This window comes from Micropterus dolomieu, linkage group LG15 (genome assembly GCF_021292245.1).
Source record: "Micropterus dolomieu isolate WLL.071019.BEF.003 ecotype Adirondacks linkage group LG15, ASM2129224v1, whole genome shotgun sequence".
Lineage (NCBI taxonomy): Eukaryota > Metazoa > Chordata > Actinopteri > Centrarchiformes > Centrarchidae > Micropterus > Micropterus dolomieu.
In genome coordinates, this window is record NC_060164.1 from 8,726,628 (window position 1) to 8,751,273 (window position 24,646).

The window sequence follows — 24,646 nt, forward strand, 5'->3', positions numbered from 1 at the left end:
AGTGTGGTCATCAGTGCCGATCAGGAGTTTTCAATCTGACACACAGCACATCAATGGATTTAGTGAGCTACACTCTGACTACGTGAGCCTGTTTTAAGCCTATATTTACATTTTGGCAAATTGACACTATTAAAACAATGCCAAATTGGCTACTACCAACTCCTGTTTGCACTGTATCCATGGATGCACAGACAACCGTCACTGGATTACTATGATACTGAAGAAAACTTAAAAACATGATGATTCTCAGGCAAGTTATGAAGCTATAAGGAGTGTCTTTTTCCTGATTCACAATGGAGAGTGTCACACTGAATCTAAAAACATGTCCGTGTATTCGGACATGACTGCGTTAAGAATCTGAGGAGTGCGATTTTGGCAAATTGCGGCAATCGGATCAAGAAATGATTCAGGAGAAGTCAGCCACTTTAAGTTCTCTTCATTTTCTTTATTTTATTAAAAATTGCACCAAAAAAATCAGATCAATTATCTGACCATTATTAGGGAAATGCTTTTAATATGCATATGTACAAACAGGACATAAAAGGGAGAAAATCATAAATACTCTTTCAACAAAACTGAGAAATGCCTGCAATGTTAGAAGCAACCACACTATTAGAAAACAAGAGTGATGAGATGAATTGCTTTCATTCCAGAGAAGTAAATTTTTCATCTGCCATCGCTCTATACAAAGATAGACGAGCTCCTGTTTCCTCACTTCAGTCTTCGTTCCATGTTGTTGATTTGCTTTCCACATCCACTTGTTGGTTGCACATATGCCTCATACCAATAGCTGGCAGCGCCACAGTCCTTGAGAGGAACTTAAACAATGTCCCTACTATCAAATCTCTCCTATTAGGAAGATCAAAATGCACCCATTTCTAAGAAATTATATCGTCTTTACAGAGAATTGTATAAAAAAGCACCATTTTATTAAGTTTATGAAGTAGGTTAAGCCATAAGAGGAAGTGCTAGGCATGCTTTAAGTCTACATTTCTCTGCAAGCACCAAATCCCAGAAAGGTAGCTTTATATTTGTTAATCATTTTGATACCGCTTCCTAATAAGGCACCATTTATAAAAGGTTCTGTACGTTGTACTTAAAATCTTAAAATCGCCTCTAAATCATCTACAAATGCTTTATTGAAGAAGAACTTTTGTGTTGCCAAGTTGCAAAAAATCCCTTCGGCTCCTGCAGCAGTCACTTGCTTTTACAAAGTTGTTAACAAATTAATTTTGGTCCAGATGTTCAGATGGAGAGGTTTGAAGAGTTTCATGCCAGAGGAGGATTAACACAGGCTGGCCACACAAATGTTGTTCTGCTTAATGGCTTATAACTTATCTATAAAGCATTAGCAAATGATTTATTACCAGTAATAAAAATAGTTACAAGCTATGAACCCTTTACAAAGGGTGAGTTATTAGTACCATTATTAAATGATTAGGAATACTCTGTTCTCTTTATGGCACCAACAGAGGACAACTGGCACCACAGTGTACATGAGATGTCAATGTCACTGTGTTTACAAACCCTTTACCATTAGCACCATCTGTATATTTGGAACCAAATGCTGTTTCACTTTAAGATTTGTTTTGTCCAAACCCACAATCCTCACCTAAATTCAAAAGCCCTCCCTTTTCAAACATGGGGCGCTGCAGCCAATCCAGCAACCGCCATCTGGGCAACAGAGTGAGTAAATTTACAATCAGTGCTCTGTTAAGACAGCCCAGGATCACAAGACGTCCCCCTCTACACCTCCCCTCCCTGTCCGGTCCTCAGTTTCTGGGCTGGGAGTTGAACTCCTGGCAGATGTTGTGGATGATCTTGGGTACAAATTTGTAGAGGTTGTCAAACTCGTCCACAAAGAAGGAGTGCTCCTTGTCGGGGTCTGTGGCGATGTACTCCAGCTCGTCCTGGGCTGCCCAGGCAATGCCGATGGAGTAGGCGATCACACCTAGATCACAAGAAGAGAGAGCTGATTACACACGGGCCACCTCACACGTGTTTGTCACATCAAACACACACTGCCTGACACCTCGCTGTAGACTGACACACACCAGAGGAAACACATTTTTGTAGAATTATATTGTTGATTCTAGGTCAAGGGTTTTTACTTACAAACTTAAGGAGCAAAGAAATCTAGTTTTAGGTTATTATCATGCATTTTTAATTTTATTTAGTGAGGTTTGAAAATGCTTTTAGATGCAAGGACATGGTGCAAGGACAAAAATGTTTCATATTCTGTTGTGGTTGACCTCTAACCTTGGCGATGGACAGCCAGAGCAGGTGCCCTGACGTCATCGTAGGAGCGCCCATCTGTAATGACTATCATGATCTTGCGCTTGTTGGGTTTGGATTTGCTAAAAAGCTGCTCTGCAGCGTAGGTGATGGCAGCGCCGGTGCTGGTACCGCCGCTCCAGTAGTTGATGCGTTTTATGGCGTTCAGTAGCTCGGCCTTGTTGTTATACTGGCCGAAGGCAAACTCCAGCCTCTGCTCGTAGGTGTACTGCACGGCTCCGACCCGTGTGTCGGTGTCAGAGATCTCAAACTCCCGCGTGATGTTGGCCACAAATTGCAGCACCGTGCGGAAGTTGCCGGTTCCCACACTGCTGGAGCCATCAATGACAAAGGCGATGTCGTTGGCGTTGAGGCAGGTTTTGCTGCACACCAGGCGGTCTGTGTCACACACTCTCTTCACCAGGGGCTGCACGGCCTTCCTCAGAGAAAACCAGCTGGTCACGGGCAGGGAGAAGAAGCCGTTTGTCCGACACACAGCCTGTAGGATGAAGGACACACTTTGTTTCAAGCTGGCATGTTTAAATGAAGCACTGACAACACCTCTGTGACAATACCCCACCTTGTCAACAAAGTTGGTCTCGACCAGGTTTTCTTTCTCGTTGTCATCAGGGCCCTCAATGGTGACGAAAAATATGTTGATGCCAGACTCCCGAGCGAGCCGAGACGCCTCCTCCACCTTGTCTGTGGGCCAGCCATCCACCAGCACCACGGCCACGTTAGGAGCTCCCCCTCGGTTTCCATTGGCGTCACTGAAGTACTGCTTGTTGATGTAGGTGAGGGCCTTTCCTGTCGGTGCACCAGGGGGCAGCAGGGAGACAGTTAAAATGATGTTACATCCACTTTATGTCCAAGTCTGTGGTTGAAATGCAGGAATGCATTTAGGAAAAGAAGTTGAGGGACAAGAACCAATGTGTGCTCATAATGTATGTTCAGTGGACTGAGATTTTTTTTTAGGGTAACCCTAGCAAAAAGGAGAATCATTTATTTTTTACTAATGTATGGTATAATTTGTATCAGTTTAGGGTTCCATGATGTGAAAAAGTTTGAAAAACACTGATCTAAATGATGGCAGAACAGGAAATGCTCTGTTGGGGACCATAGTTTTTACAACCACTCACACTGTTATATGATTACAGAGCACTTCTGGGAAAACACAAACACTATATGTGAATGCAAAATTTAGCAAGTCATAAAGACAAATGTGGCAGGGGATGCATGCTGACGCACCAAGCAAAGCAGAAAAACAGCACTTGCCCTCTGAAAGCTGACCCCCATGGGCTGGTAAAAAATGCCAAACCAAGTGCTTTTTGGTCAGAGCAGAGGAAAAACATGGCTTACAGAAGCAGGACTGTAATTTCGGTAACAGTGTCTCGCAGTAAATTTAGATTTAATTCCATCCTTGCATGTGAAAATGTGCCTGGGTAGTAAACCGTGCGATAATGGCAACCCTTTCACTTTCACACTTGCATTTGTAGGCATTTACTGTAGCTGGCAGCTAACAGCGGGTCACTCACCCACATTGGTGAGGCCTCCCTTCTGCACAACCTTATCTATGGCTGACTTCACCTCTCTGGAGTTGGAGTAAGACTTCAGACTGATCTCTGTCACAGGGTCATCCCTTGAGAAAAACAACAAGCAATCACAATATGTTTTGCTTATCTAAAAATGGTACATAGTAACACAACAGGAATGGTGAGGCTACCCGTATTGGATGAGGCCCATCATGGGTCCGGCCACTCCCACGTTGATGGCCTGAGCCACCTCAGACAGGAAATCCTTCTGGATCTTAAAGCGCCTCTTCCCAATGCTCCAGCTCCCATCCATCAGGAAGGCCAGGTCCACCTTACAATCTGCAAACACAGGACACGCCACAAGGTTTCAGCAGATTCAATAATAATGTGTTTGGTAATACATTTGTTCCCAGTTAAAGCCATAAAATTAAATAAATTAAATTAAATTAAATTAATTTTAAAACTCTGATAACCTGTAGAAGTTTTAGTAAAAAAGTCAAAGTGGCAGATATTAAAGGTAGTTTTTGAAAGGTAGGGAGTTTTTGACCACTGGTAGTGGTTTAGATCATTGTTTTTACTTGTGGGCACCCATTTTGTTGACGCACACACACAAGCACTTGGGTGATTGACATTTCACTGATTGACAAGTGGTGTTGACATGTATATGAACAGTGCAATTTAATGCAATTCCAAAAATCTTCTTTGCAAATGTTTTATGAGGAAGGATATCCAGTTAACACATTTTTTAGGCCAAAAGGAAACATACAATGTACTCCGTGAGAAACATTGAATGTAAACAGGACTCGAATTCTACAGGGTACCTTTAATGCCACAGATTTTGGCGGGGGACACTGAAATTAATACACTAAATCAAGAAATTATATGAATAGTGGCTTTAAAGAAGTATGAGGGACATACTTGGGTCTCCCTGTGACACAGGCTCAGGTGCTCTGGGTACAGGTTCTTGCTCCCTCATGTTGAAGCCTAAAAAACAAGAAACACACAAGTCTTTTAAACAGAATTCTGCTGTTCTGCTAAAAAATCTAATCTTTAGGCTTTATACTGCAAATAAGAGTTTTCCTAAAAAATTTTTAACTTTTGTGTCCTTTAATTACACTGACATTTGTATTATCAAAATTATTTTAAAAGAAACAGATCCCATCCTATTTAATCATACATAATTCATATAGGATGGTGGAAAGACAATTCAATTGACAATAATTATTTTTTCACCAACTAAGGCAGTTTAATCACATTTTATTATGGAAATAAATCTTCATAAATGTTCTACTCTCCTATTACAAAGAAAGAGAAAATGTCTTCTTTTGCAGAATCAACCTAAAAGCTTGTTTGGTTAAATTTCCATTGAACATGGCACATTTGCAAAGATCCCAAAATCTTAGCCAGTATTTGTTGTGGCAAAAGCTTTGCCAAACAGGAACTGATTTTATCCTCAAGCAACCATGCCATTTCACTTTGACTCCAAATCCCTACAATTACAGGCTGAGCAGAAACCCATATGCTTTTCCTTGGATAACCTTGGTTTGGTTTGTACTTCCAGTCAAAACTGAAGGTTTACTGGCAAAGTGACTCATTTGGGGTGTAGAAAAAGGAGTGGTGCAAGCTATCTCACCTGATTCATAAATGTTTGCTTCTGGCTTCCAGGCATCCACTGGCTCCACTGCATAGATGATATCATACAAGCTCAGCATTAGCACATGTCTACAACAACTCAGCAAGTAACTAATTAACATCACCCATCAATATACAGTAGCTCTACAAAAAGAAGTTTCTTAGTTTCTCCTTCAGTATGGCAGCCCCACCCTTTGGAACTCTCTCAGACAGAGATCAGCAATGCTGCATCTTTGGATATTTTCAAAATACTCCTGAAAACCTACCTCTTCACCAAGGCCTATGGACTTAATTAACACAGTTATCAGCGGCTAACATTGCTAGCTACGATCATTTTATAATTACAGTTCCTCATTCCTCATGTGTAAAGTTTCCATAAGTCACCTAAAAGGCACTTTAAAAATTCAAGCTGTTATCATTATTATTATTTCTATTATTATTATCATTATTGTAAATGGAAAATTCTTCATACAGTTTTTCAGCTCTACTAATTAAAAAGCTAAAGCAGGTGTTTGTAGCCATGATAGCCACTGCTCACCTCTTGTATGGGTTGTATCCAATGGCACTTTACGGCCGCCATCTGAGTCTGTAGAGCGAGGCACTAAAAGTAAAGACATCAGTGACGACAGACTGTGACACACGACACATGTGAAACAAATGTAAAGACACCACGGCCTTACAGCAGGCTCCCACCAGCTCAATGTTTCATTGGGTTGGATGTGTGTATGTGTGTGGTGCTACACAGGCAGAGCAACGGCTCGCATTTCACTCACGTTTGACGTGTGTAGCCGACCCAAAGCTATTTTCACTCTCTATTTAATTCCGATTTACGTGCCTAACTACAGAGATTGTGCGTTGGGTTTTAAGATCTGTCAAAGCATGGTGACTTACACTCAATGCTGTGCCTGAACACATCCTGTGTAAACACACATGGAGGACTAAGCTCTAGCTGCTACTGCTCTGCTCTGCTATTGCCCTGCTTTCTCTACGCAGCCTGTGTAGACATTGTATAAAGCTCATGAATAAATGTTTTATATCTAGTTCTGCTATATATGTACAAAAACCTAAGTATAAAACCAATATGTAATTTTGTAACCTATAAACAGAGCCAGGGCAGCTGTTTACCTGTTTCCAGACTTTGTGCTAAGCTAAGATTCTTGTCATTATTTAACTCTCTGCAAGAAAGCACATAAGCATATTTCCCTAACTATCAAATTGTTCCTTTAAGTGTCATGGCCCATGTCTGAGCTAGCTTGCAGAAAAATTCCTTTTATTTTTTGCTTTAGTATGGAAGCCCTAAGCGGCCAACGATTCAAACATTTTTTTTACATCGTTTTCCCGTGATGATGGGATAATTTTCTCGTGATTTCAAGATAACAAAACAGTAGTTTCACACAGTGGTTTAATGGTAATTTCAACATAAATATAATTTTCACTGGTTAGCTCAGTTAGTAGAGCACATCACTCTTGGAGTTGTAGGTTCGATCCTCACTGATCACAAACTTTTTGTCTTTTCTTTTTTTCATAATCCTCTTCAACAAAGTTCTTATGAAGAGACTGCAATTGGTCCACATCCATCAACCTATGGACTTTTCATTTCCCCATCATTTCCAGGCAGAGGAAATTACTGTGCTACTCATTCAGGGAATCCATTCAATGTTACACATTTTCTGATGGCTATTTAAAGGTTTCCGAAATAGCCGTCGGGAAATGTGATTGGATTCCTCTGAATCTCTTCATAACAACTTTGTTTAAGAGGATAATAAAATTCTACCAACTGAGCTAACTAGTCATACTGAAAAGTGCTCTGAAATTATCCTAAAGAAACACGTGTTCAGCTATGGTTTGCTATCTTGAGGTCACGAGAAAATTATCCAGTTATCAAGGGAAAACAACATTCGTTATATCGCGATCACAAGATACTTCTCCCGTAATCCCCGAAAAAACGTGGAGAAAAAAAAAATTGAATGAATGGCCACTTAGGGCTTCCGTACTTTAGGTTATATTCTCCATATAACTTGGTCAGGTCGTATAAAGAAACACCAAGTGACAAAAGGAAAGGACATTGACACAATACATTTCATTTAAACACTAAATGAAACAAGAAATAAAAGTAGTCCCGTGTCAAATAACATGGGAATAATATGAGTGTGGTCATAAATTGTCATTAAGAGAAAACAGTCAAACATCTACAGAATCACATTCGTATATATGACAATATTAAACCTGAACCCCAGGTATTGTTAGTTCCCAATAAATAGAATAGAAAAACACTTACGGTACGGTCCAAAGTTATAAAACCAGCGCTCATATTCTGAGATATCAGGCCTGTGATCCCGAGCTAGAGAAGGATGTTGTGAAACCTGTTAGTATTCCCACAATGAACTTCAGAGGGAAAAGCACACATTTCCATGGTTGTGATTGGTCACAAATTCTTCCCAACCAATCCCAGACCAGTGAAAATAATGGCTTTGTGCAGATTATCACCTCACAGTGTCTCTCTTACATGCACAAATAATAAACCTGCCTTATGCTACTCTCTTCCACACTTCACAGGAATCTCTCATATGGCAGGCAGATGGCATGTAAATACAATGTCCTGAGAGACACATTGCATGTACTTACAGATGGAGCCAATTCAACACATACATGGTCAGCAGATGCCTTACTGTTTCAGTCACACACGCAAGCTGTGTTTGGACATGCAACTCACATGGATATAAGGTGTAGTAACCTGCCACTATGAAGGGGGGCAGCACACACCCAACTACTGTCATGTTGCGTTGCTTTCAGAGGGATGTAGACTTACCTGTAATCTCAGGTGTGTCTGTCTCACTCCACGTGTATCCAGAGTCTGGAGCTGCATAACTAACATCTGAATGTACAGCAGAGAAGGTGGAGGCGTCAGAAACTACAAGGCTTACAACTCAATGCTACCTTAAACTAATGACATTCCCTTTCCTGGACTTTGTGTTTAGTGCAAATTAGTAAATGTTAGCATGCTAATATGGTAAAAAAAAAATTTGGATGATGGATGTATTATTAGAAGAATCTTTCTTACTACATCCGTGTTGTTAAAATGTTAGCAGGCTGACATTAGCATTTAGCTCAAAGCACCATTGTGCAGTCTCACATAGACTGTGTTTAAGTAGAGGTTGAATTATTATATCACAGTCACCCACATTTAACACTTCAAACCTTATTCTAATGGTATGATACAGCATGTGTGGACCAGAAATAATATAATATTCAGTATTATATTATTCATATGTCATTCATTCATGTCATTTATTGACAACCTTAAATGCTTCATTGCAAAATTGACTTTCAAAGTAACTCTTCTCCAGTTCACTTTTATTGATTAGCAAAGAGTGGGCTATGAGACAAACTCTTACAAATGTGTTTCTAACTGTGAGTGAGAATTCTAAAAATGTATTTATAAGGCCACATAGTTGTCATTGGATTAATAAATTAAAGGATCATAGCATGGACATTGTAACACCTACTTTAACAGAAACTATTTTATTATATTTAATATCACACCCATACAATTCTTCCCTTAGTCAGTTTGAAATTAAAGAAAACATTTACATTTAAATTCGAATATATTTATCACTTGTTTAAGAAGGATTATCTATTTTGTATTTGGTACCTGCTGGTCGTTGAGCACCAGGGAACCAATCAGGACGAGGATAGGAGGGGGGCGCCCAATCCCTTCTGGGAAAAGCTGTGCGGGGGAAGATTAGAAAGCTGTGTTCAGGACAAGCAACAAGGAGGAGCATACTTGTGACCTCCACTAAACCTGCCACGTTATTAGTGGGGTATGCACAAGATGATCAGCCTTGAGCCAGCCACTAAACATACAGTAGTCACTCAGACAGACAGTGACTGAGCAACTACAAGTTGTTTTAGTGAAGTGTAGCCTTACTCTTTCTACCTCCAGTGTAGAGAGACAGAGGAAGCCCAGCTCTCTGAGAAAATGTGTTTCTCATTTCTTCTTGCATTTCTACTTACTCCTCTTGGCATCACATTTTGATCACACAGACTCAAAGTGGTAACTTATAACGTGGCAAAAACATTGGGCAGTTTAATCGGCCAGACACTAGCATGGCTTGAGGTTAATTGAACTGTGATTTAACACTGGAAGCCCAAACAGCTGAGCAAAACCACAACAGTGCATCACATCTGTCTAAACTGGCTGAGCCATGACAACACACTCCAGTTAGCCCCTCCCTGTGGTGGATGGGTAGCTTACATAAACACACAACCTGGGCTCTGAGGTTCCCATCCAGTGACAGCTAGTGAGCAGGGCCTTTGTTGACCGGGACGGGCTGGGAGAGTCCAGCCAGCAGCCCAGCGAAGCGTGGGAGTATTATTGTAAAGTTGGTGTCAAACCAGGGACAGTGTAGATAGTGGGACGCAGAGATTAGCCTAATCTGCTGCTGGTCAAAGGCCCTGCACTATACAGCAGACAGTTGTGTTGTTTTTTCTGATGAAACAGGTGCTTTAAAAGGATTGAGTTTAACTCTCCTGATCATAGCCACCTCAGTGATCAGTGCGGCCAGAAGGTCAGAGCAGGATCAAGGATACCCATCCAACACCTTGGGTTGTAGCTCACTCAGTCTGCTATATGCTTTGCAGGATCATTGGTAATATGCAAATTCTCATAGAAAACACAGAGACCCAAGAAACAGAATCTCGACATATTTCACAGGACGTTGTCATGAACATTTGTGGTTGTCAAGTGGGCATATCTCATTACAAATGCGAGGACAAACTGGAAAATTTTCATAAAGCAATAAATTCAAACATCTGTTTGGGGCAGCCGAGTGGCAAAGCCAGTGGGGGGAAAACCTTCAACTCATAAATGTCTGCAAGCATCTACCCTGCTAGAGTGTCCTGAAGAAATACAATGAATCCCTGCTGGCTCCAGGGGTGCTGCTGTGTAACTGATCCTGACCTCTGACTTCTAACCTTAAGCTCAAAGAATTTCCCTAAGGGGATCAATAAAGTATCACATTATTATCCACAAGCTGCCGATCTGAATGGCTGCTCTCTGCACCGATCAGATACTTCACATACTTAAGTCTCAGCAGAAACACGTCAGTTAGAGAAATGATGCACAGGCTTAAAACAGCTCACACTGCATTCTAGAAATCCTGTCAACACAATCAACCATCATTTAAATGAATATAAATCTGTCTTATTTTTACTTTTGCATTCCACAGAGGCAAAAACAGAAGCACATTCCTCAGCGAGCCAAACCTAGCCTGGTCTGAATGGCGAGAGCTGTCTATTCTTGACAGGCTGAAGAGTGGACCCAGATCCTGCAGTGCTGCGGATTGGGTCACTTGGTGCTGCTACTTTCATCTCTCTCTTCCTCTCTGCAAGCATTTACAAGGGAGGGGAAGTGGGCAGACCAGATGGGCTCTGTCATAAGATGTTATTAGAGCACTGACAGAGCAAGTTTCTCATCGTGGCCTTATCTAAAAGAGAAAGCTGAGAGATTGCTGCTTTCTCCCACTAGTGTAGATAATGCTAAAGATGAATTCGGGACAATGACATCACATCGCCGCTCATCTTTGAGGCATTCCACCATACTCACTGCTCACTTTTTTCATGTTGGGTACAGTGAAAGTCGTAATTGTATTCCTGCCCGTCATTTATAGAAGATTGGCCACGCACTGAACCACAGCATCCCACAAAGGGTAAACATTAGTGCTGCTTTATAAAACATATATTGTCCCAGTCATTCCCCTGTTTGATCAGATCTGTGTACTTATCCCTGTCCGTGAGTGTGTCTGCTGGTGCAGTCTGAGGACTCCCACTCAGGGTCTGGAGATACTTACCGGGGTTGGACTGGCTCATGGTTGGAGTTCGCTCGGGTGGGGCTGGCTGAACCCTGTTAAAAGCTGTTTGTAGCAATGAGAAACAGGCAGATAGAATAAGAGAGGAGAAGGAGGGAAGGAGGGGCAGAAGAGAGTTTCAGGTCGGGGGGCTCCATCCACAAATGAAGCCCAGCTGTTTGCTTTGAGTGGAATTGAAGGCATTTTCTCCGCAGCACGATATAAAAAGCTTCATTTGTCTCTTTTCATCTCAAAAAATGAAAACACGAATAAGAGGATGTGCCTGATGACAGAGAACAGCGGTTATCGTGAAAGGAATGTCAGCTGAGATGCTTGATGGAGTGGATTAGTGGTGACCCTGGGGTGAGGAACACAGGGGCTTATGGGTGTGGATACGAGGGTCAGACTTACAGAGTCTCCCGGATTCTTGTTCCAACAAAGCCATCTGTCCCCCCCTGATGCCTTTGACCCGCATTCCCTGTCAATCCCACCATGTCTACCTGTTTGTTACCTGTTTTTGTGTGTGTGCTAATGGTGAGGCTGACCTGGGCCAACTGGAGAGGATGGCTGTCTCCTGATAGCTGACCCTGCCTCTGGTCTACGCAGACCTGGGACCAAGACATATGTGTTATGAGACAACATGAAATAACATTCATATTTCATTCATAACAGACTGAATATTAATTCCAACTATTGGATAGGGTGCCATGAAATTTTGAACAGACATTCACGGTCCCTGAAGGATGATTCATACTGACTTTGGTGATCCCTGACTATACCTCAAGCACACCATCAGGACAACACTTTAATTTGTCCGATACTTTTAGTTTATGACTAAGTTACATGCAAAACGAATGGCATCTTGTGTTTTGTGGTATTTTACTTGACAGACAACAGAAAAGAAAAATCTGGTCCGGCCCTGAGTTAGAAGAATGTACAAGTCTTTTAAAGCAGCTGTGCACATACAGAGCAGAGATGCCATGCAGAGTTTATGTATATCAGTACAAAAGAAAGATAGAGCAAAGAGCAAATGGTGAGGCAATCTTTTGCTAAGTTAGAATGAAAAAGGACACATCAGGAAGATTAAATCTTGCTTTACCTGCACTGGCACGTTGTGGGAATCTATTTGGATAGGCACTTCCTCTGAATACTTTGAAGAAATGCCATGTTTTAGTTAAACTTGAATTTGTATATGTGCTTACAGGACTTTCCAAGAGCTGCATAATCAGTGAAAGTATTGACGTACCTTGGCTGAAACTCTTTCCTTGACCATTCTGTGACTGTCCTATACCAGTGTTGAAAATAACAGAGTGTGGACAAATAAAACTGTAATGTAAATTAGATGCAAATTCAACATAGTTTTGGATTATTAAATTAAACCAATAGCCCAGGTCATGGCCTTACTGTTTTAAGTTTTTGGCTTAAAACAAGTTAACTGAACAGACTTTTTAAATACACAAGTTGTGCCGTTGATAAAGACAAACTTGCTATGTGAACAGGAACACTGATACCTTTAATACAGAATACATGATGAATCCTGATGTACACTACACTCAGAAAACAGGTGTGAAGCAAACACCTCAAGCTTGATGTAAACATCTACATGCACATCACAGTGTAAACACCCTCATGCCACCCAAAAACACACAGTTTTATGGAGCCAGATCAATCTCACTATTAATGAATGCATTTATATATAAATTACTCTCTCCACAAAAATATTGTTCAGTGCACACAAAAATATTTATCGTTCATATACAATGAACAAAATTATAAACACAACACTTTTGTTTTTGCCCCCATTCATTATGAGCTGAACTCAAAGATCTAAGACTTTCTGTATGTACACAAAAGGCCTATTTCTCTCACAGGTGTGGCATATCAAGATGCTGATCAGACAACATGGGTATTGTACAGGTGTGCCTTAGACTGGCCACAATAAAGGGTCACTCGAAAATGTGCAGTTCCATCACACAGCACAATGCCATAGATGTCGCAAGTTTTGAGGAAGCGTGCAATTGGCTTGCTGACTGCTGGACTATCCACCAGAGCTGTTGCCTGTGAATTGAATTTTCATTTCTCTACCATAAGCCTTCTCCAAAGGCATTTCAGAGAATTTGTCAGTACATCCAACTGGCCTCACAACCGCAGACCACGTGTAACCACACCAGCCCAGGACCTCCACATCCAGCATCTTCACCTCCAAGATTGTCTGAGACCAGCCACCCAGACAGCTGCTGCAACAGTCGGTTTGTATAACCAATGAATTTCTGCACAAACTGTCAGGAACCGTCACAGGGAAGCTCATCTGCATGCTCGTCGTCCTCATCAGGGTCTCGACCTGACTGCAGATCGTTGTCATAACCGACTTGAGTGGGCAAATGTTCACATTCGATGGTGTCTAGCACTTTGTTGAGGTGTTCTCTTCATGGATCAATCCTGGTTTTCACTGTACAGGGCAGATCCCTCTCAATACAGTGAAACTGCAAATTTTGCACGCCTCTGCAATATCGATGCTGTCTGATCAGCATGTTGATATGCCACAGCTGTGAGGTGGATGGATTATATTGTTCACTAAAACAGAATTTGACAGATTTGTGAACAAAGAGAAAGTCTTTGAGTTCAGCTCATGATGAATGGGGGCAAAAACAAAAGTGTTGCGTTTATAATTTTGTTCAGTGTAGATGTAAACAAATCCACAAATAAAAAACAAGGTTAACAAATGTATTTCTGATGCAAACACAAATATTTCTTGTTTTAAATAAATATAACAGAAATCCCAGAATATATGCATTTAAAAGTATTTGCTGTTTTCATCAAAAACATATTTGGGTGTTTTTAAATTCATATACAAAACTTTGAACCTGCATTTACAAACAGCTTGCCATGTGTGAACTTCACAGCATTTGTGTGTGGATGTTTTGAGACTCCCCTGCCGTGGCTCAATTCACACATTTTTTAACAGGGAATTATCTGTAGCCAATCACATGGCTCGCAGGTAACACTTTTTTAAAAAGGGACAAAAACGAATGAGGAACTAACTGCGAGTGAACTATCAGTTAATGAGTAACTCCTTATTGAATTGTATAGAGTGGCTAATGGTCAGTTAATAATTAATTATTCTAGAAATGAGTGAGTGAGGAATGAATCAGGAATGACTCGATTATTGATGAATCATTAATAAGTACTAAATAAAAATAACCAAATAATTCCTAATGGAGGATTATATAGTAGATAATGATGAATTACTTTTAATGCATGAATATCTGCAAATTGATCATACTGTCCACTTTCAGCTGTTCCTGATTAACTCTGAACCAGCCGGTGTATGGCACAAAACTAGTAACAACTCATTCATCACTAATTACACTGTTTTTGTGAACCCCAAGTTAAGTGATGCCTAATACTGAGTAGTTACTAAGTAGCCCCTCATTACTTCATTATTATCTTATGATTACTTAAACTTTTTATGTCCCTTCAAGTACAGTGGTGTATCATGCTAAGTGGTTACTGAGTACTGAATAATTACTTAGTTATTAACAGTCCATTATTTACCCTTGTTGTGTCCTTCCACTGAGAATGGTGCATCAGACTGAATGGTAAATACCATATAATTACTTCATGAGTACCTGTCCATTAGTTAAACATTCCAACAGAAGGTGAGACAGTGTGAAGTTATTCTATTTATCTGCAAAAATATAACAGCAAATAGATTCACAGATATTCATGAACTAATCATTACCTGATGATTCATTAATTTAGTATCTACCAGTCCATTCTCTAGTAAATCATCATTACCTACCATGTAGTCCTCCAGAATTATTAGGAATTACCTGCAAGTCAACCCTAATATGGAGTCTGCTCTCCACAGGTAAGTGATAACTTTCCTGTCGTGCATGATTAGATATGTTTGAGTTATGAATGGTAGGTAATTGCTATACAAGCATATATATATGTATATATATATATATATATATATACATATATATATCCTGTATCCTGAAATAAATTTGTGAATCCTTCATTCATTATCATTGAGACCGATCTGACGCCATACAGTTGACCCCTGTCTGCCTTGCTTCACTTACTTGAACTTGCGGCTGCCACAGAGGCAAGGTATGGGTGACTGCTGCCTAGACAGAAGAAAGACAAATGGGGTGCCAATATGGAGAGGGGAGAGATAATGTTACAGAAAATGAAGGAGAGAGAAACGGTTGGGAGGTTGTCTGGCACATGGCCCATCTCATGTACACACATACCTTAAGATACTGCAGCATTGTCTACTCACTGTAGTTGTAGCTGCATTTCTATCCAAAACAGGGCAGGTGACTCACAGTGGTTTTAATTTAATAAGAGTGATGAACGGTTTGGTGATCAAGGGTACAGTTAAGTCAGTCAGCCAGTCGAGCAACTGGACAGCACTGTAACTTCATCACAGACCAGCTGTAATTTGTCATAATTGCAGTTGTGACTTGTAATTACCAGCTGCAATCGTTCGTCCTCATCACTCAGTTTCACACAAATGAAAGCTTGTTCTGGCAAACAGTGTTTCTAGTTACAAGCTGCTAATGTTGTTAGTTACAGTAGACGTCAGCTAGGCAGAACACTGGCTGCAGGGGATCGGTATTACTGGATCCTGCATCCAAGTAAATACCCAATCCCCAACATAACATAACATACATGGATCTATTGATTTAGACGAAAGAATTAGCTTTTTGTACATGTATGTATTCAAAAATGATGTATGATGAAGTGTGTGTTTGTTTAAATCACCTGCATCCCTGACTTTGTGGACAGCAGCCCGAGCCTTGGTAGTTGTGGGTGGTGATGGGGATGTAGTAGTAGTGGTGGTGGGAGCCAGCGTGGTGGTGGTGGTGGGTTCAGGGGTTGTAGTTGTGGTAGGTTCAGGTGCTGTTGTTGTAGGCGGCACTGTGGAGGAGGAAGAGCGTCTACAGTTACCGCTGTGTATTAATGCATTCTTGATGATCTTCACCAGACTGCAGTGCTCTGACTCCTCATTCAACCGGAGCGTAGTTCCAAATGCCAGAGTGAAGTGCAGGGAGGTCTATATAATAACCTTTTGTCTCAGAACGCTGTGATTTAGTGATTTGTGGGCCATAAGATGTCTGGGTTAAAACTGGATAAAAAATTGTTGTCTAGGTTACAATTAATTTTTGTTTAATAATAATTTAATAACTGTATTATATTGTGAAGTATACCCTGTCATATCACTACATATGGTGAATGAAATGCTATTCAAATAACGGTTATATGTAATCTAGACAACAACCTGTCACTTTTAACCACATTTTGTTCAGTTTGAAGCCAGATGCCTAGACATCTTTTGAGTTACAAATCAGTGCTTACTGGCTCCTATCAATGTGAAACAGTAGGCAACGGCCAATCCACTCAACAACAAAACAAATGTAAAGCACTAAAATTCTTATTCACCTAAAAGATGCATGATGTGAATGTAAAAATAACCCTCCTCTCACCTGTTTTCACATAGGTTGGTCTTGCAGGGATGTAGTCCAGAGTAGATGGATAGATTACTCCTTTCTTGGGCTTCCCCACTGAAACACAGCGGACCCAGTTGTTGGTTGGAGGGCGAAAGAACTGTGTTTAACATTACTAACTTCATTGTTAATACCTGAGACAACAAACGACTCCCTCCACTTAGGTAGAGACAGAGAGCGCACTCCATTGGAGTTGCTGCCTTTGTAGGCGTTTTGCCCAGCCATCTTCCTCACTATCACCTTTCCTCCTGTGTTGGTGATGACGCCACTGTGGACACAAGATTTTTAATCAGATATAATTGTTAAAAGGCTATTTTGACTGCCAAAAAGATGTCTGACATGAGCTTAATTTCACATTCATCGCTCCGCTGTTAACCTGTGGATGGCTGCGTTGCAGATGCTAGAGATGGAGGCGAACACGCCTGTCCCATAGACTTGCTGCTTTGTCTCCTTACAATGTGCAGGGCATTTGGCTATGAACTCTGGGAGATTGATCTTCCCTGCTCTGACGTCACACTCTATAGCTGGAACAACTGTGAAGGGGGGAAGAAGAAGAAGAAGAAGAAGAAAAAGAAGAAAAAGATGAAGAAGAAGACAGTCTCAACAGCATTGCTATTAGAGCTGAAATAATGAGTCTATTAATTAGTTGATTTACAGAATAATAATCTATAACTACTGATAATCAAATAATTGTGTTATTGAAGAAAAAAGGCCATTCCCTAGGTTCCATAAATTCCCATACCCTAAATGATACGATTGGTTATGACAATAATTGCTAGTTTCAGCCCCAGTTGAAATGACTATACTTCAATATGTAGTTAGGTTCTGCTTCACATTAAAAGAGAATCAGTGAAATTTACTTACTTTACTAACTTTAACCCAAGACACCTTTTGGTCAGCAAATCACCAAGTCAGTGCTAACTAGATTAACTCAGAATTAATTGCATTTCTTATATCATAAAATATATATATTTTATGATATAAAAAATGCAATGAATTCTTATATAAAAAGACATCATTACATCTTATCATATCATGATCTTATCATCTTATCATGTAAGTTTTTGTTCCCAGTATAAATAAATATTGAAAACTTATACATCCCGATTTAGAAATTCTTTGAATAAGTAAATGAAAAGAGACTGTGGAGACAATAACACTGGGACTGACGGCAATTACAGGCTTGCTTGTTGAGGATGTATACCTTGCTTTGGTTTCTTGTTCTTTGATCCGTTAGGCTTGGCCCAGCAAGCACAGGACAGGAGGAGCGCTGCGGGTGAGGCAGGGGGAGTTTCACGTAATAGCAAGACAAAGTAACATAATCATCTGTGTGTTTACTGTACACACAAGACCTCTATGAAAGAGTACGCCACTGTTTGATGGTGTGAATGCAACAGAAAACTGATTCTGAAAGAGGTAGCACCCAGAGTATTTTGGAAATATGAAACATTGTATTCAAGGATCATATATTTAAAACCAGCGTACTCCTGCACACAGACAGACGGGTTGCTCACCGAGGCAGATGGCAGTGAGTGATGCTCTCATCGTGATGGGTGGTGCGCTGATTCAGCAGGTCAGCCAGGTGTCCTTGTATAACCTCCCAACCTTAGGGAGAGGAGAGGAGAAGCAACAGATATCATCTGAAACCAATTGCTTGCTTCCTGCTTACCCGCTGAAGGTTACTTTATACACTTTAGTTAACATTTCTGAGTGTGAAGAGTGTTGTAATGTCAGCTGTAAACAAAACTACTATAAACTGTAAACTTATGCCACTAAGATGCACTTTCCAGAGAATTATGGATAAACAGCAGACAGACTGTGAACTATCTGAGTAACCCATCTAACGTCCGAAAAGCCTATCTTATATGTTAAACATTTTGAAAACATTCATTGTTGCACCTACTTCAAAGCTCAGTCAGATCAAATGAGTATTTTATTTCAGTGCAGCTCAATGTCTCTTGTTGCAATGATTTGGGTTACAAAAGGCTGAAGGTATTTACCAATCAGGAGCTCCACAGCGAACATCTGGACTCTGACACAAAACTGTATTTAAGGGCCCTCCCTCTATGTATGGAGTCAGACTCAATTAGAGAGCACACACAAACATAATATAATGTGTAAGGAATGGGGAACTGTATTCAATCAGATGACACTAACAACCACATCAAGCTGGATCCCAGTTTGAAATACAGTCTGTTTAACACAGAACATTTCTTTCTGTGTCTGTCGTTCAGACTCAAAAGTTATACAAATGTAAAGACATAAATCACAGTCAAAGCCTGCGTTAACAAGAACAGAAATGGGTCGCGGAGACGTCATTCCAGACGCTGCAGGTCTGTTGCAGTAATGATGGCGCTGGTGATAACTACAACTGCCATTAGTCTGAGCTAAGAGAGACGGCTAGAGAAAGCTGGAAGATGAACTAAATATGAGAGCCAACCCAGTCCCTTCTCTGCACGGCGGAGGTATGGAGCTCCTTACTGGGAAGGTGATGACTGAGGCCTCCCTGTTAACAGAGGAATGCTGTACCTCCCACGAGGGTGGCGTCACGTCTGTCACTGCCGGCACACACCAGCAGGTTTAGTCTGATCACATGATCATACAGCGACCTCTGAGGCAGGGTCAGATGCAGTTCAGACTGATGTGTGTAGGTGCTGCAAGAATTAATAGTACCATTGAAAAAACTATGTAAAAATACGCCTGTCTTGTCACAGAAGTGAATTTGTGACTAGAAGATCCCAGTAGGAGTCCCTTCTGTAATGCACCTACTGAGGTGCCCTTGAGCAAGGCATCTGCTTCAGTGAGTTGTCAGGTGTGGATGTGTGCAGGTGTAAATGGGAAAATGACAACATTTCTCTAAGCAAAACTTCCCTGGATAAATAAGTGTTTAAAGAAAGAAATGGTGAGTCATGGGCTTTATTGTGTTTTTAACTACAGTGATTGTAACTGCGTGCGGCGTGGTGGTACAGTGGTTGGCGTGGTGGTACAGTGGTCTGCACTCACAGCAAGAAGGTTGTGGGTTCAAACCCAGGTTGCCCTGGCCTTTCTGTGCGGAGTTTGCATGTTCTCCCCATGTCCGCGTGGGTTCTCTCCGGGTGCTGCGGCTTCCTCCCACCGTCCAAAGACATGCAGGCTAGATTAATTGGTGTCTCCAAAAATTGTCCTTAGGTGTGAATGTGAGTGGTTGTCTGTCTATGTGTGGCCCTGCGATGGACTGGTGTCCTGTCCAGGGTGTACCCCGCCTATCGCCCAATGTAAGCTGGGAGCGACCCTGTACGCAGGATAAGCGGTTGACGATGGATGGATGGATTGTAACTGCTGGAGTGCAGAGTTATACCTATTATTCCCATATTTTAATCATCAAATTAATGAAGCTCAATAGAGCACAAAGTGGGCAGTGACAATTCACTCTCAGCAAGAAAGATAATGCAAAATAAATGAAAAATAAATGCATTTCCCAAAATATTGACTATTCCTTTAAAACTCACTATCTGTCTCCTAAGCAAATGCATCCTGTGCTGGATCATCATCATATTGGATAAAGCATCACAGTCCTGTCCAGCTGGTAAACATAACTGTGTAGTGTAAAGATGTACATTTTCACTGTTACCTCCGACAGTTCTCTATCACAGCTTCTACATAAAGTGTATGTGAGGCGGTTGTTGTGCACTGAAGTGCATGATTTCTTATCTAATGAGCATGAATACACAACCACAAAAACACAGCATCTCATGTTAAGGAAAAACTTAACATAGCGGCAGTTGGCAGTGATAGGACTTTCCCTAATGCCGCTCTACATTTTTATCTGACATTCATGAGCACTGACATGATTTTTCCACAGTGTTATGGCAGGTAGGTAGATCACTGCTGCACAGTCAGGACTACAATTTGTCCTTACGGGAGAAGAAAGCTGAGGCTGGGAACAAGCTGGGACAGATATGAACATCTACAGTACAGGAGACAGACCTGCAGCACATGAGAGGTGAGTCAGCGCACTTCTCTGGATAATGCATGATAGTACAATCTATCATACACCTGCAAGGAAATCTGAACTAAGAACACCATGTTCACCAATGTACAGTACTACTACTACTTTTTGCGTACGAACACTTAAAAAGAAGCCTTCGTTCAGTGACTTTGTTCCTCTGAAGAGTCCTTTAAGAAAGGCATGACATCATTATAGCAAAAAATGAAATGTGCAACAAGTGACAATAATTTCAGACTTCTAAATTTGTGCCCTCATTGGAAGTCTCTAAATGCCTCCTTCTCCAAGCAGTGAAATGCGGGGCAAATGATATCCTTGGACAAACACTGTTGGGAGTTTCCTGTACAGTAGATAATAGATTCTGAGAGGACTTGCAGAGACACAATCTCTCACCCACCCACCCACACACACACACACACACACACACACACACACACACACACACACACACACACACTCACACACTCAAGTACACATTCAACTAAAGGATCCAAAATAAACAAACGGAGACTGAGATCTGGGATAGGTGCTCAGTTAGATTTGGAAAAGGCCACGCGTGGTATGTGAGGGCTTTCACACTCACCAAGTACCACCACCATAAATTAGAAACAGGGAGGGCTACATACTCTGTGGGTGCTGTACATCTTGGATACACCTGTGTTAAACTTAGATATGGCATAGGTTGTACCTATAGCACAGCTTCAGCTGGCCTCCTCAGTGCAATCATGCTGTATTTGTCACCAAACTGAGCATCTCATTTCTGCTGGGTGGGGACACAAGTCAAACAAACTGCCACGCTAACAATTTACTATGATAAACTGTACAACAAATAGGCAAAGCAATTTCCACAGCCCCTGCAAAAGATGAAAGCTTCTGTGCAGGAGCCTCAGTCACTTTAAAACCCCTGCAGCTCAGACAGATCACATAGTTTGAGGAATTAAAGTGCAATTCAATTCGGGATAACATTCTCCCTACAATGTGGATTACACGCACAAAGCAGCCTACACTAAGATTACACAAGGCAAAGCTGTTTTGTGAAAAGCCTGTTGGTCTGCTGTTGCACTGAAATGACCATTTTCAGCTCCTGCAGGCAAATTTCTTTTTACACACAAGCACCAGAAATCTGATAATGCAGGCTGAAAATCGCACCTGGCAGGAGTGTCACAGGTAGACAATGGTTTTAATGGAAACAGGATGTACATTAGCTGTCTGTGCCTATTTCAAAGGCCAGCACACAATGGGTTCTCCAAGCATGGGAAGACCACATCTGTGACTGGTGCACTATAGCCTTAGAAGGCTGAATACTGAACATCTTGTTATTTCACATTTTCACCCTCTAAATGTTTTCCACATCAGTAAGAGTGAACTTTAGGGCCATGCAGCTTTGTGCCAAAACACAAAGACTGTATTTCAGTCTTCCTCCATTTCAGCAGCACCCACATTCCTTGTCTGGGGTGGCCAGTGTAAATGCAACAAGGGTAAGTACTAAAGGGGACTGAGGCTTGTTTGAGTATTATTACCAGCCTTGAACTTAGTTTCTTAGTGTTCCTGAGTGATGGCATGCCTGAAGTGAGACAGTATTTACACGCACCCAGTGCCAGGGAGTGTTAAATCCCCATATTAACAGGTGTCAGAAATGTACTGTAAGCATGTTAGCTGTGCCAAGTGTTATAACAACAAGCCAACTAAAGAACCATGGGAGAGATCAGACACACGGGGAAGCCAACATGTCTCTACAAGGTCATTTCTGAAGCCTTTTGGGCTGCTGCTGTTGCTGCTGGGACAGTATTTGTTTATCAAGCACAGAGCAGGCTGAATTACTTTAATTCCTGGCACCGACTTCAGTGCAAGCCAGAGCCTGTAGTCTGCTGCTGGACATATTAGACGCCACCTGTGCTTAATCAGGCCCCTTCAAACCATACAGAAATGTCAAACATAATGTAGAAGAAATCAAAACAAAAGCTGAAGAATTCACTTATCAGGTTTCCTGCTTATCATACAAAATGAGTCATTTCAAAATAAAAGCTTAGAATAGCCTGAAAAATAAAGGGTGGCTCATTTTCCACAGAACATTTCTATAATGAGCATTGAGAGGTGGTGACATATCCGAATTCGGTCAGCTTCACTTTAACTTCAGTTTAGGAAAGAAGAAGGTGCTGTTACTCGAAAGGTAAAATTAAGAAAAATAAACAGAAAGTAAAACAAACATTGAATTTAAACAGAATTGGGCAGCCTGTCAAATCTAACAAGCTCAGCTGAACCAATCATAAATTGCAAAAGAAAAGGGTTATTAAAAAGTAAAAACAAAACACCATGCAGTGTTGGTTAAAACCTCTTACACACCAGATTATCAAAAGAACTCAAACTCGCTTGGACTCGGTGGAGGTCAATTACGCGCAATTACGCATCATTTCTAAAGCGGATAATTCATTCACGCCACGCAGCAGCAAACACAAAACCGCCGCTTCATGAGTGGAGCTGATTTGTAGCTCTCTGCTCAAAATCCTCCTCTCCGTAGAGCAATGAAGGTGGACTTACCTGAGAAGGTAAAATTGTCCTCCTTAAAAACAAGTAATTCCCTGTGCAGCTTTCCCCTTACGCTTTCATCGAAACGCAATGTTGGACCAGCGGGCGTGTGTGTTAGCGCTGAACTGCTCCACCTGGACTCTTACTCCTGCATGTTCGGAGCGCTCATTAAAAGTGGAGAACGGGACGGGGCCAGAGTTTCCCCTCTTTGCCCGTCCCACTTCAGGCACCCAGCTCTTCACCCAGGCAGAAGAAGATCAGTAACCTGGGGCCACCAGGAGAGGATGAGATGGCACGTAGCAATTTAGCAATGCACGCATTCTTTTTGTTTGTGTAACAGGTATTTTTAGGGCAGAAGAAACCAAAACATATGGTCATAGTTTTAGCATGCCCAAGGCACTTAAAGATGAATCTTTTCTGTTAAGTAAGGGAGAAAAACTGAGCTATGATTTTGGTTATTTGTTGTGCCATCCCATCATCTGACTGAGAAATAAAGCAACCAAGAGGAGACCGTAAACTCCTCCTCCGCCAAATAAACCAGTCAACACCTGTTTGTGAAACAGACCCTTCAAGTCACACTGTCACTTCAGGGTTTGAGGTTTTTATCTGCAGTTGTGGTCTACAGTACATGTGTCAGCCCCACAGCCCCTCCAAACAAACACACACAGTCATGCCTCAACCTCAACTACTCCAACAGGGAGAGCCTGTCGGGTTTACGCAGATCGACGCACAAGCTGCTGCTATTATACACCATCTGGATGGTTATGCTGAAGCTGATTGCCATTTTGATGCAGAGGTTGCTGTAAAAGAGCTCGTTGTGAGCGTGATTATGATCTTTGTAGAAAGCACCTCAGGAAATTTTTTTGTGATTAAACCTTCATGGCTAGAAGTATATAATTGCCCATTTATGTTGCTAGAAGGAAAAAAAAAAGATCAGGTGCTATTTCAGGGCTGCGCATTTCTCTTTCAACATTGTCATTAGTTTGAAATCTTGTCAACAGAAAAAAATTGTCCTAACTCACCACACCCTTGGATTAGTTTTCACATTTTTCTGTAAACATAGAGCCTGCTTCCCTCAATGCTAACCTTTGCTCCCATATGATTTTGCATGACTGACATGATGAATAGAGATTTAAACTGACACATTTCTACAGGCAGATGATACTTGACAGAGTGTAATCTGGCATCTCTCTGGGAATGTGGGATGTATGGGAGATCTGATGTTTATGAGTGCCCTTGGGCAGCAGGGGAAATGGCCGAACGTTGTGCCATCACATGCTTCAGCTGAACTGAGGACGGTTCAGTGTTTCCAGATGTAATCGTGCATCTTTTGCC

The 24,646-nt window shown here is 41.3% G+C and overlaps 1 protein-coding gene across 4 annotated transcripts; it reads right to left on the bottom strand.

The window, feature by feature from the left end:
- Positions 1 to 424: 424 nt before the first annotated feature.
- Positions 425 to 23,749, bottom strand: vit (vitrin). 4 transcript variants are annotated; one of them, XM_046070517.1, is made up of 23 exons: positions 23,324 to 23,749; positions 18,315 to 18,405; positions 18,005 to 18,070; positions 17,177 to 17,333; positions 16,935 to 17,068; positions 16,780 to 16,857; positions 16,058 to 16,213; positions 15,373 to 15,417; positions 12,531 to 12,569; positions 12,384 to 12,434; positions 11,830 to 11,892; positions 11,288 to 11,350; positions 9,091 to 9,165; positions 8,248 to 8,313; positions 7,717 to 7,779; positions 5,977 to 6,039; positions 5,440 to 5,487; positions 4,725 to 4,790; positions 3,998 to 4,145; positions 3,810 to 3,913; positions 2,855 to 3,081; positions 2,260 to 2,773; positions 425 to 1,951 (listed from the first exon to the last, which is right to left on the bottom strand). In XM_046070517.1, the coding sequence occupies exons 2-23, from the start codon at positions 18,343 to 18,345 to the stop codon at positions 1,773 to 1,775; spliced, it is 2,436 nt and encodes an 811-aa protein (XP_045926473.1). In that variant the 5' UTR covers positions 18,346 to 18,405; positions 23,324 to 23,749; the 3' UTR covers positions 425 to 1,772. The 4 variants fall into 4 exon arrangements, with proteins under 4 accessions (XP_045926473.1, XP_045926474.1, XP_045926475.1 ...); XM_046070518.1 differs by lacking the exon at positions 7,717 to 7,779; XM_046070519.1 differs by lacking the exons at positions 12,384 to 12,434; positions 12,531 to 12,569 and having other exon boundaries at positions 23,324 to 23,748.
- Between the last annotated feature and the right edge of the window lie 897 nt (positions 23,750 to 24,646).